This window comes from Gossypium hirsutum, chromosome D01 (genome assembly GCF_007990345.1).
Source record: "Gossypium hirsutum isolate 1008001.06 chromosome D01, Gossypium_hirsutum_v2.1, whole genome shotgun sequence".
Classification (NCBI taxonomy): Eukaryota; Viridiplantae; Streptophyta; class Magnoliopsida; order Malvales; family Malvaceae; genus Gossypium; species Gossypium hirsutum.
In genome coordinates this window covers 25,197,107-25,213,177 of record NC_053437.1, presented here as the reverse complement: position 1 = coordinate 25,213,177, position 16,071 = coordinate 25,197,107, and the positions used below count along the sequence as shown (strand labels likewise).

General features: G+C 33.1%; 1 protein-coding gene across 1 annotated transcript; it reads left to right on the top strand.

Moving 5' to 3' along the window:
* The first annotated feature begins 13,968 nt into the window (after window positions 1–13,968).
* On the top strand, window positions 13,969–15,614 carry LOC107921121 (28 kDa ribonucleoprotein, chloroplastic). Its single transcript, XM_016850990.2, has 4 exons — window positions 13,969–14,534; window positions 14,626–14,724; window positions 14,864–15,151; window positions 15,283–15,614. The coding sequence occupies exons 1-4, from the start codon at window positions 14,181–14,183 to the stop codon at window positions 15,412–15,414; spliced, it is 873 nt and encodes a 290-aa protein (XP_016706479.1). The 5' UTR covers window positions 13,969–14,180; the 3' UTR covers window positions 15,415–15,614.
* The last annotated feature ends 457 nt before the right edge of the window (window positions 15,615–16,071 follow it).

Here is a 16,071-nt window from a genome sequence, read left to right as displayed (position 1 = left end):
GAAGTTGCTGAGGTCACCAGTGAGGAGCAATGCAATTCATAGGCAATAGTGGTCTACACTGCACCACTCCAAGTGGCCTCTCTTACACAAACTACGGCCGATGATGTCGGGGCTGAGCCAGGAACTGAAGAGCAATCTGACGATCTTGTAAAGCCCAAAGAAAAGAAAAGGAAACGCTCTAACGATAAAAACGAAAGAAGGATGGGAAGAAAAAGAAGAGAAAGAAACATCATGCAGCCACATCGATGGCTGCAGAAAACTGAGTTAGTTTGTTTTAAGCTTTAGTAGTAGTATTTATGCATTGCATGTAGCTGTAGGTTTTATTTGATAAGTATACATTGTCATTGCATTTTCATTATCATTACATTTTAGTGTCAGTGCATTGGGGACAATGCAAACTTTAAGTTTGGGAGAATGCACATGGGGCTTGAAAATACACCCACATTTCAAAGTTTTCGTTTTCGAAAAAGAAGCATGCAAACTTTAATTATAATTAATGAAAATTGTTTAAAAAAATTTTTTTGTTACATTCGATGCTTAATTCTTGAATCGTGTAAATTAGCAATGAATGAGTTGGATAAATTTGACAAAAGGTTGTAGCTTAAATTTTTTGATGAATGGATTAGGTTGCATTAGTAATGGATGACTACTATCATTCTTTAAATCTTGAATGAATCTGCTTTGTACAGCTGCTTATATATGTATATATAGTTATAAAGTAGAGACACTCAAAAGTGGGTGTAGTATGGAATGTTAAAAAGAGAACACTCCAATACAAGCATTAGAAAAATCAATCTGGCCAAAGGCCATCGCTGCATGAGTGTGCATCGGCACAATTACGTACTCCCTGGGGGTTTGTAGCACCCCGTGTTACTTCTCAGGAACAAGGGTATAGTAATGCAACGATATCCCTTATTCCAAAAAAAAATGTGTATATATATACTTAGCATTATACAATAAATGTTATAATGGTAGATAGAACTTAGGGTTTGAAGTATAATGCTAGCATTGATGAAGTTGCAACCTTAATCATTCATGCTTATGAATTTTCGACGCAATATTCTTTCATCTGAATGTGATTCATTCATTGGGAATTTAGAAGGTTAAGGTTGCTAGAATGATCATTTACCTTAGTAAAACTTTTTGTAGCTTAGCTAGTTTCTGTTTACTTGAGGACAAGTAAAAACTCAAGTTTGGGGGTGTGATAGTCCTAGAAAGAACATAGATTTTCCCTGTACTTATTGGTTAAATTGTTCCCATTCAATTATCCTTAGCATATATTTTAGCATTTTCTGTTTATGAAATTTCATTTTATAACTCAGTGAATCCTAGCCTATTTTATCCTTAATTTTTCTATCTTATTACATTAATGTCGCTGCATGGGTTAATTCCAGATGGTGTCCAGAATTGTCGCCGCATCTGACAGATGTCTGCAATGTCGCTGCATGGGTTAATTTCAGATTGTGTTCAGAATTGTCGCCGCACCTGACAGCTGTCTGGATAAGAACCAAAATTTCGTGAGCTATCCAGTCTAGTATAACTAACCTGTACAAACAAGGACAGAATAATTTTAGGGAAAGGACACATATGCTGTGGGGAAGGACATAAAAGGTGGACATGAGAAGAAAAAGGGGTCTCTTTTGGGTATTGGCTCTCCATCATCATCTTCATTATCTGACCTTAGAGCTTGTGGCCATGGTAGCTTAAACCTCTCATAGGTGAGCCAACGTGAAAACCAGATGCAAACTAGCTCTTGACGAGGAGACCTAAGCGCGCGGCAAGAGGGAATAGAGAGATTTAGTCGAGTTGTCTAAGAATAGTATTCTCTACTCAATTCTTTCTTATTTATTTCTGAATTTTGGTGATTACTCTCTGATTTCTGATTGTATTGAACTACTGATGAATTCTTGGTGAAATTTTATCTTATTTAATCTTACTTTTATTGTTTAATCTTGCAGTTTGAATATTTTTTAACAGGGATGTGTTATTGTAGTCACTGACACTGCAAAGTGTAGTGACAGTTTGAGCCAACAAGCATTACAATGGAAGTTGAGTGAGGATTAGAGGAATTTAGTCCACTTGTTCTTAATAGTGTCATACCACCATCATCGGAAGGTGAGGTTAATATGCATGGTTAAGTTTGAGATGAAATAGAGGAGTAATGTTGAGGAAGATATACATTGAATTTTATTGCATCGACAACCACCTATACTTTTATACCTTGTGAGCACTTAGTATTCTACTGAAGATTCATGTTAGGGATCCCAGTTAATTATTATCATATTTTATTTTTTTATTCTCAAGTTATTGCATTGACACCTATCCTCGCAATTTATCTCATCATTATCCAGTTATTGCACTAACATTAATAGGCAAAAGGCTACCATTCCTGTGGGATCGATATCTGACAAACTCACATCTGTCTACTATACTTGTATTGACAGTGTACGCTTGCACATTATTGCTGTGACGTTAAACAACCGATCAGTGGGTAGAAGCAATTGCCCCTACTAAATAACAATACAAAAACAATTGTGAAATTACTGTGAAAGTGCATATTTGCTCGGTCTAGGACCCCAACGGGCTTAATTAGTGATAGACACCTCTTTCTATTGTATACTTTTCTATTTAGTTTTAGTCTTTAGTTTTTCCTTCCTCTGAGTTTTTAAACTTTATTTCTATTCCTGTTATTTACTTTTGGGAAGAAATTAGATTCTGAAGTTATTCTCATACTCTGTGAGGATTCTGCATTTAAAAGCCAATACAATCAGAATTCTTCTAAACTATTCCTTTTGAAATTACTGTTCATGTTCATTCTTTCATTCAAGTTTATATGGTTTACTAGATCCATGAGGAACTAATCCTCTTGTTAGGGATTAACGAGTGCAAGTATGAATAATTAATTTTTTTGTAGGGATTCATTAACGGATCAGTTGTCTAGGAAGCCATCAAGGTAGGAATTAACCCAAAATTGGTATGGCCTATCCGTGGACACCTTAACCCTTAACCGGTTAGGACTGTGAGGTTAAAAGATAAGTAGTCTTTGTCGACTCATTATTTCAATGGATGCATCAGAAGATCCTGTTGGGGTATTGACTAGTTGATTGAATAAGAAAGCTCAAGACAACAATTGATTATGATTACCAAAGCGAGCTAATCACTCATGTCCAGATTTGATATTTACTTCCTTATTTGATTTCTTTTTTTTTCCATTCATTCAGTTACTTTTATTTCTTTTATTATTATCTTATTATAATCGAAAAACTCCTCTTTTATCTCTTCTGGGCTCTAATTAGACTAATCAATTTTCAGGACTAAACCATAACTTAAACAAATTAGAATACAAATTTACAAAGACAAAAATTCAAACCCCCAAAAACCCACATGGTCGTGTCCCGCAGATCGTGTGCCATTAAATGCTCGTGTTCGTGTCGTGAAAATCTTTTTGGCAGATCGCACACGCCCATGTGGAAATCCCACACGCCCGCGTGCGATAGCTCCAGTTTCCACACGCCCATGGCACTTACCCACACGCCCATGTGCAACCCCTCACATGCCCGTGTGAAAACCACTACACCTATTTTTGCAAAAAACTCGTTTTAAAATCCAATTTTGTATATTTTACTGACCAATTAAACTCAATTTAACTACAATTAACTAACATACATATATACACAACTTCAATTGAATTTATTGGCATCAATTAAGCCTCGATTAAAAAGAATTAGGCAATTAATTTCATGCATATCAAACACCGAATAAATCAAACAAGCATCATACCTTAGTCGCTACTAAACCACTCCATGGAAGCTTCATTTAAACAATCGTTAGTATAAATTTCATGCTTCACACACTGTGTTATCAATCACCGTGTTATCAAGCAACAATACACCGTAAATCATTCAATAATTAAACTCAAGCATGCCTCAAAGTTATTATAAAACCATCCAAAATAAATGTCCAAAGTCCAATTATAATCAAAATCAACAAATTCCCTCGAGTTCCACAATGCCCGATTATAGTCTCTAAAATACGTAATAAAGTCTCTACCAAGTCTAGATCTCTTGGAACTCTCTTGCTCGGCTCCTCAGCTCCTCAATCCTGATGATTATATGCATGAATGTGAAGGTGTGAGCTTTAAAAAGCTCAATGAATATTAATAAAAACGACAAGTAGACTAACATCCAATTCATGCTTAATTCACAACCAATCAATCACCAATTATCAGCCAAAATAAAGAAACATGTTAATTAAATTTCCATAAGCATTTTCAATACCAAAAATCATTTATTCATGGCATTCAATCATCAATTGATATAGCAACAATCACACATAAATATATTGACATTCATTTCTCATTGCATAATTGGGTGATCATACATCAGATAAACAGATCTCCAAACTCCGACAAATATCAAATGCAGTCCACCAAGTTGAGTGGGCCGAAGAACACGCTCCCTTATAGCGCCTCAAATAACTCATTGAGTGGAGACTCATGCTCAACAATCCTTTATCTACTCCAAACAAATTAGTCCACCTAGAGCCATATGCTTACAATGTCACAAATAAAGGTGAGTACCCACAAATCCTATGGTATGCCAACTATATCCAATGGATCCACCATGCATGTTGCCAATATATTCAATCAAACATAGTATAAATCAGTCATTATTGTGCTCAATTTAAAGTGACAAAATGATTATGTACAACTTGTAACATAGCCATTTAGCATCCATTTAAATCAAGCAACTTATTCATCAATTTCCCATATTCAATTACAAATTGTAAGACAAACATATCACGATCAAAAATTTCTATATACATGCTTAAAATCATCCTTAAAATTAATCTAATTAAATAGCACAACACCACCCAAAATATCCTTTACCATTTTTTTCAATACAAATTCAATTTTTGTACATTTAATACCAATCTTGCAAAATCAACCATTCATTCATAATTAATTAATTTTAATCATTAATTAAGGTACTAATTAAACATAATTAAGGGTCAATTTACCAAATCGCCCTTAGAAACACTCACCACACATTTTTATTTTATCACAAAAAGTGATCAACTAAGCAATTCCAAGCTTCAATTCCGGTTATCTTTGTCCTCTTCAAGATTCGGAGCATCAACAGAGGTAAAATAGACATTACCACCTTTCCAAAGCTATGTTAAACACAAACTTTAATTAACTATGCTAATCAAAATCATTTCACAAAGATACCTTACCAAATTTGTAACATCTAGTCGAAAACTCGATTCCTCACAAAATCAATCTCTCCAGCCCTCCTAATCACTTCCAAGCATCAATACTAAACCAAATACACATAAACTAAGCATTAATTTCTCACAAATCTGGAAAATCAATTCATGAAGATAATGAAATTCAGATTTCTTCAAATTACCTCACAAATCATGTTTAATCTTGATAATTAAGACCAGAAACTTATTAATAGATCTATTTTGAGTTGGAACATTCATTGATTTGTGTATTTCCTCTCAAAATTCAAGATCCATCATTAAAGCACCTTAAGCTTTTAAAGAAGATGACATTGATAAAAAAAAATCCTTTAATTAACTCTCAAATCATGTAAAAATGTTTCTACTCTTCATAAAAACAAGTTTAGGATTGAAGATTACCTTTGATTCGCTCTAAATTCGTTGATTGAAAATCTTGATTTAAGAAGCTTAAGAAATTTCAAAATATTTTTGGCTACGTTTGAGAATAATTTCGGGTGAATTGAGAGAGTATTTTAAGAAGAAAATTAATTGGATTTATTCTTTGATGATAGGTCTTTAAAACCATGCAAAGAAAATGACATTTATAACTCTCTAATCTGATGTAAATGGTATGAAAAGTAGGCTAGATGCATTGTGTTTAAAACTGAAACAACTCACCAGAATTTAAAAATTGGGGAATTTGCCTAATAGTCACTCCCATTTTTCCCTTACCTTACTAATTGATCATTTCCCTCCAAAATCCTGAATTTTAAGGTTTATTTTTCAAATAAATACTCTAAATTTTTCATGTTTTACAATTAAACCCAATTTAATTAATATTTAAATTTAACTCAAATTAACCCCCAATAAAAATTATTTTAAAATTCTTTTTCAATCCAAATTAATTATTTTCACTAATAATTATTTAATTACTTTCAAATTAATTTTTCAAGAATATTTTTATTTTTTCGGATTATTGTTTAATCGATTTTAGATGAAATTAACCTCATAAATTAAATTAAAAATTACTAGAAACCCCATAAATTCTTAGTTTCACACTCGGAACCCGAAAAATATACCCGAAACTATTAGACCCGGTTTAGGGATATTACATAGTCCGTACTCATCTTAGCTTTCATTTATAACAAATTACTCTCATTGAACAACATTTACAATTTATATTATCAAGATCCTACAACAAATTATATGTAAAAACACATTTTAATACACTACTAACTTACCTAATATATTCGACTAACGAGCAAATTTTTTGATTTTCTCTTTTCCCCGATTTTTCTCCTATCGGTTCAATTCTTGATCTATATAATAGTTAAATCCAAATTATCAATTTTGAAAAAATTATCATGCTCATTTTATGCATATGAATTATAAAATTTTCCCTGAATTTTTACACTTTGATCAATTTAGTCCCTAAAACCGAAGCTATTTAAATTTTCACAGTCACACCACAAGATACAAAATTGATTGTAACCTCATCCCTTATCAGCCCTCACATACTAAAATTTTGTAGACTTTTCATGTTAAACATTACATATTTTCATATTTTTCACTAAACTCAAAACTAACAAAAGTTTCTTTTATAAAATAGTCCTAATCAACAACCAAGCTTATATAAATCTTTCATTTAATCTCATGAACACCAAAAATTCATCAATGGAAAGTCCTAAAATCTTTAACATTTTTATGAATTAGTCCCTAGGTTAGCTAGATTAAACTACAATGATCTCAAAACATAACATTTACGAGAAACAGTTAGAAAAATCACTTGCATGCTTGAATCTAATGTTGGCCAAACCTTAAGCTAAAAAATGGTGTTTCTTTGGTTTCTCAATTCGGTGGGAAAATGAGCTAAGGAAGATTATGTGTTAATTTTTTTTTTGTTTATGTGTTATTTAATTAATTACAATTTTAATAAACATTAAATTTAACTAATCACAACCCTTAACTGTCCATTAACTAATATAATGGTATAATTACCATTCAAATCCTTAAACAAATTTTACTTATACACTTTGGCTAATAATAATTAATAGTGATAAAGTTTTACATCTTTTACAATTTAGTCATTTTTCTTTAATTAACTATTCAATCGCTAAAATTACTGGACCAAAACTTAATTTAACTTTATAATAGACACATAAACATTATAAAATAATATTTATTGACTCGATCATTGGAAATCAGAGTTTCAAAACCACCATTTCCGGGTACCACTGAAAAACGGTATGTTACATAGATGAACTCGTCAATTTCTTCAGTTAGCACCTCCTCTTCGATTTTAACCAGAAAGCATATCAGCTTGTCTACACTTTCATTTAGATTATGGTTAAGCTCCATGTCAGTGATTAGATCTACTTCTACATCTGTATCTATGACTATGTTTATCTTTATGTTAATTGGATTAGAGATGCCTTCAGCTATATTCAATGTCTCCTCGTGGTCTTTGGTTCCAAACTCTTGCTAACTATTATCATCTAATTTAGAGTGGTTGAAGACAAAATGGTGCTTCTCGTTATCAAAGTGGGGAACATCATGTTTGATCACTTCAAAAGAACTCTACGCCTCCATTTGTTGTTTTAGTGATTTTTCATTTCCAATATTTACGCCAGTGGTTCTTTTATTTCTACCACATCTTCAGTGTAGGTTGACGTGGTTTTTTTGCACGAGACTATCTCATACGAATTACAAGAGAGCTCGATTGGATATTCAGGTGTCTTTAACTGGTCTAATTGTTCTTAGACTTCCTCTAATTTCTCTTTAGATTCTAGACTGCGGTGGAAAGACTTATATTCATCCGTCTCTAAAGGAAATTTAAATGAATATTCGTAATCCCCACATCTTCGATCATGACTCTACTAGTTCGTCGAGGCTCCGTTAAACCATCGTGATCTTGTTGTTCATACAAATCTCGGTATACATTATCATCCATGATTAAGCCCAATTCTTGTTGGGCTGAATATTCGAGCACACCGTATTCTCCATCATAACTCGTCAAAGCTTCATTTTCCCAATTTGGTCCTTCGTTAACGTATCTTTCCTTGTACCGTGAAGATATCCAATTGGAATTATAGAAATGTGCAAGTGTACACAATCGTAACAAGTAAATGTCGAGTTATCGTATCCATGGGGACTGTGAAAGAATTATTTATGAATGCAATTTAAAACACTTTGGTGAAGAAAAATATTTTGATTTGAGGAGGTGATTGAAAACTAAGATTTTTAACTATGTAAAATAAATAAAAATAAAATAAAAGTTTCAATGCACAATTTCAAAAGATGATTTTAATCAAGATGACATAACTGTGTTAGATTAATTACATGTCTTAACTTAGCATTATTAAACTCATGTTCATGTTGTTACGAATAAATTCATGGCAACTCGGTAATTTGCTAACTTATGAACATACTTACCTACCAAAATCTATTTATCTCTTAACTATATCTCTATGTCAATTCAACTGATTAAACAAATTTTAATAAGTAAATGTGTTAATGCACATACATACTTATGAAATTAAAATAATCTCTTGTACATATCTCTATGCCAATTCAAACAATTAATTCAATCTCATAAGCACATAAAAGATTACTTGAGGTAACAATGTCTTTCTACCTTGAAACAGTTTAATCACAATACTCTTGCAAGTTATACAAGGCTAATGTATCGTTAGATACCGTTGCTAATTTAACCCTCAGCTACCTTAGATGATTAAACATGCACTGATTAAATATCATGTCAATTAATTATAATTTCAAGTCGTTTAAATAATTAATTCATTAGTTACCTTACAATTGTAATGCAAGAATAAATTAGTCATGGTTTTACTTAATCAAACATCTTACCGGGGCCTATAACAACACAAACACAATTTTAATAACTCAAGTAGATGAAATGCAATCAACCTAACACGAATTAAATTTAAGCCATATTAATTAAATTAAACATATAAACATCACAATTATTCATGGACATGTTCATAACAACAACAATAAAATTAAAAAGGATAAGGAACAAGAATCAAATCTAGTGTTTCTCCGAGGCTTCACTAGTTTGCTCTGCTCCTCCTTCTCTGCTTGTTCTTGTTGAACCGAGGCTTCCATGAACACTTGAATGCTGCTCCAAATGGTGGTTGAATGACTCTTTTTCAAGAGGTAAATCGGAAAAGGAATAGGGAAAGAAAATGAAGAACAATGTAAGGGTATGAAGAGAGAAAAGTGAGAGAGAAGTGAAAAAATGAATGGGTTTGAGATGTGTTTGAAGTGAGAAGGCAAGGGGGTATTTATAGGTTGAGAAGGCTGCTAAAGTAGCTAAAATCAGCAGCCAAAGACTCCCCCCTTATGGCCGGCCACACATGTGGCATGTTTGAATATTTCAAACATGTTATTTTTAGGTAGGGGCATATCTTGAAAGGTATGAATAGTGGAGGGGTTTGAATGCAAATTGAAGGAGTCTTCAAGGGTCATTTTGAAAGCCAAAAAATCAGCCAAACAATCTGATTGGGTCAGCATGTGGGACGGTTTTGGGCTGCCCAGTGCTCAGTTGGATCGGCTTTCTCAGTTCAGCTCAATTGGGCCATTTTTCATAATTAATTAATAATAATTTATTTAACCCAAATTAAATTGGGTTAAAATTAAAATTAATTATATTATGAATTAATACACATAATTTGGATCGTGTTAGGCTAAAAAATTAATTCGCCTTGATGCTTCAAAATTGCTTCTTGGTTTTGCACTCCTAGTAGTGTCTGTCGAGCCGTTTTTCGCCCTTTGTGCAAATCTGTCGAAAACAATCAAAATTAATCAAAATTTGATATAAAATTAATTAAAATTCCACATGTTCATAATTTTAGTGAAATTTAATTATTTTATAATTATTATTTATTTTTCGACCAGAATTTTACCGAAACTGCATGAATTTGAGTTAAAAAGGGCATGAAAAAGTGTGTATATTTTCGTGTTTCCACCCATACATTTCACCATGAGGTTCGATTGAAAATTAAATAACATTGTTATCTTTATCTAAACTTCAATGGTTTGTTGAAGTTCTAATTGCCCAAATTGATCCTTCGTTGTAGTACCCTTCATCATCATACCATGCAAATATCTCACATTCCTTGTTCCAACTGCTATCATCATCAAATTCATCATCAACTACATCTATAATTAAATTAAATAGTTGACAAGGTATCTAAAAAAATTAAATAAATAAAAATAAAAATAATTCAAAATTGATACACTATCTAACTCATATATCTTTTGACTAGTATTATTTTACAAACCAATTAGATTAATAACAATTTTCACCGTCGCAATCCCCGGAAACAACACCAACAATTTGACCACCAGACGTGCGAACGTTAGGACTGGAAATACTGCAGCAAAAAGGTATCGAATAAAGCAGTGGTGTCCGCAAGTACATGTGTCAAATTGTAATATAGTTTATTTAGAATGAAACACTTGAAAAGTCTTCCGAGGACTGTACCCAAGGGATTGCAGATTGGAGAATTTTATTATTAAATTAATTACCAAAAATAATTACTGATCTAATCGAATCGTATCACAGATTAGTAGTGTTGATGTAGAATTCAAAAATATTAAGTAAACTAATTAAATTTTTTAATATTAAATAACCTAATGGAATTTACTATCCCTAGTGTCGACGATGCGAGCTCACGGCCAATGATCAATTAAATCCCTAATCATCTAATTAAGCCATTAATTAACCTTAATTGAGTCTTTCACCCTTAGCTAAGAATACCCATTAGGTCTCATCTTTACTAAGGATTACCACTTACGTCACCCTTTCGATCTCTTCCTGGGCATACAGATACCCTTTCGGTTTCACCGCCTGGCACAAGTTATACTTGATAGGATACCCTCTCAATCTCACCTGTCTAGATATTCGATTAGGCGCATCACTCCCTAATATACTAAGTCTCTTGAACAATCAGTTCCTTACTCAATCAATTAATTAGTTCCATAATTGAATCAAGCAAGATATAAAATAAGCACAAGAATTTATCCCAATATTCATACAACGTTAGTTGATCAAGTTAACGAAATATAAATAAAGGAATAAAGAGAATGTTCATTAATAATTAAATTGAAGCGTGGTTCTGGAACAATTTCCATTCACAAACATCTTTACATCGGAATAAAAAGTTTCAATCAAGCAAACATAAGAAAACTAAAATAAAAAATAAAGAACAACGAAAGAAAACTGAAAACTAAAATTAAAAGTATGAAATATGTAGGACAGCTCCTTAGGGCGATTCCCTAGGTCGACTCCCCTTCTAATGAGGTTATAAGGTTGTTTATATGGGCAAAAACTAGGTAAAATCCAAATGACTAAAGTTTCATTTCAATTATAATGTCAATTAGGGTTTTAGGTTGAAATAAGACCCCTAACTACCCTAAAAATCGTAGCCTTCGCATGCAAGAATTTTTGGTCACGTAGAAGTCGGTGTTGTGACACTAGGTTCCGGTGTTGCAACACCGAGCCAATGTCATGACACACAATTCCGGTGTCACAACATCAATGTCTGTTTTGTTCCAAGATTTTGTTTTTTAATTCGATCTTCAGTATCACGACACTTGATGCCAATGTTGCAACATGGTTATTGTCCTTTGTATTTTAGGGCTTAAAATGGCACCCTGCACACTCAAATAGCCTATTAGTCATTCCCAAGGCCCGAGTTGACCAAATAGGTCATCGAAACACTATAAATAACTAACACTTATTTTGCTAATAATCACGTCTAAGCTACTAAAATATAAAACGAAACAAAATAACATAAAACGAATTGAAATCAAGCTCATTAAATGTCGAAAATAGTCTAATTTGCCACAACAAATTGTGGCAGATCACTTGTTTATTTCATGATGGCTACCTCATGACATTTATTAAAGGTATTGCAATTCATAAAAAAATTATTATCTATTATGGGTGGTTGGAAAATAATATCTATTTTATCAAACCAAAGATGTACTCATAGCTTGAAATTGAACTAGTAAATTCTCATTCGAATAAAGAATACTTAAGGCATTTAAGACTTGGATATATTAACCAAGAAAGAATCACTAACCAAGAAATTAAGAAACTAAGAAATCAAATCAAAGGCTAGCTTTAGAAGCCTTACAGTAATCCGTTAAAGAAAAGCACTTGATAACCTAGATCAAGACCCTACCCTAAAAAAAAGGACAATGCTAACATGTTGAGGAACACCATGAAAAAGTTGAATAGAGGCAATTGTGAACCAAGGTGAGCTAAAAGCCCTCAACGAGATTAAAATTAAGCCTATCCATAGCTTCCAATTCAGAAAAACACAGAAAACCCTGATTCTCAAAAAAGGTTTATAAAAGAGTTTCAAACAAAGCAAAACAATCCTACAAGACCACACTAGTAATAGAGAGGGAATGTCGTAAGTAAGAGAAACATTGTAACCATAAAATAGAGAATCCACACCCAAACCTACAAAAATAAGAAACAATCTAAGAAAACCAACTAAAAAAGAGCAAGAAATACTCAAGTGAGGTTCTACTTCCACAGTGAGAGAACAAGCTAAATTACATAAGTTTCCTTACAGGGGGTGAAATTGACCACTTCCAAATAATTCAGAACTTAAAATTGCTTTATTTTTTTGGATTAATTGAACATAAGGCCCTTAAACTATGCCTTGTATCCGAGTTAAATAACTAACCTATTTTTTGGTTAAACCGAATACCTAAACTATAACTCATTAGCCAATGTTGGCCCTTATTGTTACATCAGTTAAAAAAAAACCTTGCGACCAATAAGAAGCGACATATGTTGATAAAAAAATTTATTCAATCTTAATTTAACTACAAAATTGAAAATACTAAATAAAATAAAAATATCTCCCTCTCCCTCCCACTCTCCCGCACCTATTCCATCTCCTCCCTCCCACTCCCTTTCTCCTTCCATCTTCATATTTTTCCTCCCTTCCCCTTCCCCCTCTCTCTACTCTAACCAGAATTTGTGGTCTTAAAGTTCTTTCATTACTCATTTATTTTTGGTTTCTTGAGTTCTCTCCATGTTTTATCTTTCATTTTGAAGCGACTTTAATATACACCACAACTCGTCTGCGAATCAATGATCATCATCTGCAAAAATCAATCTAAATTCCCAACGCAACCAACAAAATGGTTTTGTCTCAACCTTAGCCCTTTTTAAATTGAAATAATTTTTAATGTATCAATTAACAAACAAAACATAGGTCACTAAATATGTCTATATAAGGAATAAATACATTTTGTATGTGAATAGTTAGTTTTTAGGTATGTTTCCCTCTTTGTGGTCTTAAGGTTCTTCCATTGCTCATTTCTTTCTAGTTTCTTGAGTTCCCTCCCTCCACCAAGCAAATTGGTTCTTCTATTAGTGGGAGAAGAAGAAAAAGGGAGAAAGGAAAGGAAAAAAAAAGAAGGCAAACTACTTCTTCTATTAGTAGGAGGAGAAGAAGAGAGGAGAAAAGAAGAGAAAAAGGAAAGAAAATATGAAAGAAAATGAGACAAAAAAGAAAAAAAAGTGAAAATATTAAAAAGGACCATAAATAAAAGTAGCACCTGTTATAATTTGATTAATTCGAATTTTTTTAACATGACGAAATTAATTACCAAATTCTAATTTAGGTAATCAATTTAAAAGAAAATTTAGATAACTAAAACAAATACTATAGTTTGTTCAATAGCTTTTTTTCCCCTAAATCGTAAAAGAAAACGTTTATTTGGAGGGATTTTACTATCCTATAACAAAGAGCTGCTGGGTATTTTACACCTTTTGATTCTTTATAGCTACCCTGAGATAGTTTTTGCCTCCCGAAACGATACTCCTTAATCCCTTATCCATTCCACTTCTCCCTCTCAAAAACCTCAAAGAAACCAAATCACTGTTTCAAACATCGGCCTTTTCTCCTATGGCTCTGCTTCGTCTTCCCCACCAATTTTCTCTCTTTCCTCTCCAACATAAACCTCAATCCATCTCCAATAACTTTAGCTCCATCCCAAACATCTCTTCTACTTGTTTTCTTCCTCCATTATCTCCTCTCACTACTACTCTTCGCTTCAAAGCTACACCGTTTACCAGTTTCATCCTCCATTTTTCTGCCACTACCCAAGACCCTGCTTTAGAAGCAAAACAAGAAGAAGAAGAAGAAGAAGAAGAAGAGTTTTCGAAAACTAGATTGATTGCCCAGAACGTACCCTGGAGTTGTACCGTTGAAGACATTCGTTCTTTGTTCGAGAAATACGGCACAGTCGTAGATGTTGAGGTTTTTCTCAACATTTTTCTATTCTTAAATTTAGGTTATGATTTGTGGTTGAAATATTGATGTTATTTTTTCTTAATTGTGTTTGGCTTAGCTTTCTATGCATAACAAGACAAGAAATAGGGGATTGGCATTTGTTTCAATGGCTTCACCTGAGGAGGCTCTTGCGGCTCTTAATAATCTTGAGTCATATGTAAGCATATTTATTTAATAGATATATATTTCCTTAAATACTAGTTTAACAAGTGCTCTCAAAGTGTGTGTATGAGGTAATTTCCCCTGGCTAACTACTGATAAATTGGGTTTCTTTTCCTTTTTGTAAACTGATGTAGGAATTAGAGGGTCGTACTTTAAGGCTCAATTATGCTAAAGCTAACAAGAAGAAAGCTGCTCCACCTGAGAAACCCAAGTCAGTGCCAGCATTCAACTTGTTTGTAGCAAATCTTTCATATGAAGTAAGGGCTAAACATCTTAAGGAGTTCTTCAGTTCTGAGGGTGCTAATGTTGTTTCTGCTGAAGTTATATTTCATGATAGTCCAAGAAAGTCATCTGGTTATGGCTTTGTCTCTTTCAAATCCAAGAAAGAAGCCGATGCAGCAATGTCTGCTTTCCAAGGGAAGGTAATTCCTTCTTTTTGTAAATTTCTAGATTATTTGTGTGATTTATCGAATTGGGTGTGGCCCTTTCGATGATATTAATCTGCTTTTTTGTTTGTTTGTAATCAAGAGACTGATAAGTTGTGATTCTGTAGATGTTCATGGGAAGACCAATCCGAGTGCAACGTAGCAGACAATTCGTGAAAGTTCAATCAGACGATGGTTCCCTGGCCAATAATAAATCGACTGAGTCGAACAATAATTCGAAAGAGGCGGCCATGGATTAAAGTTGAATTTGAGCATACTCAGAGCAAAGAGAGTTTATTGTTTGTTACTCTGTAAGTAAGCAATATATGTACATGAATGTTTCAGTCATTTTAGCTCTGTGTTATTTTTGGTGGCTCTTTGAAAAAAAAATCAGTTCTTTGGTGAATATAAATGCTGTTGTTCAATAAATAAAAAAGTACTAGTTGGGTGATTGGCTGAATTCTGATACTTTCTATTCATATTAAGTGTAGGACTCATGCCATGTCCTTAGATTAAATGACTGCTGTAGTGTAGACTTTAAGCTATGATATTCCAACTGTTCATTTTCCCAACATGTACCTGGATATGAGTCACGGTATAATCTTCTAATATATGGAACAACTACAAAAAAATTGAGTGAACTCGTATCAAACTCGTATTTGTATCCAACACTCACTCTCTAGTTTGATCAACATCAAGTGTAGGACTCATGCCAAGGGCTGCAATCATGTAAATGGATTGTTGATTTTGTATATATTCGCACCATTGACGAGATTTATGTGCTTCAAGTCCAAAACCAGCTTCGTTCCTCATTTGTTTTGCATGCTTGTCAGCGGTATTGGTGCAAATGTATCTTGAAACCCATGAGATGTTTAAGTTGGAAACCGTTCTGATCTGAAAAACCAGTTGGCCATCGA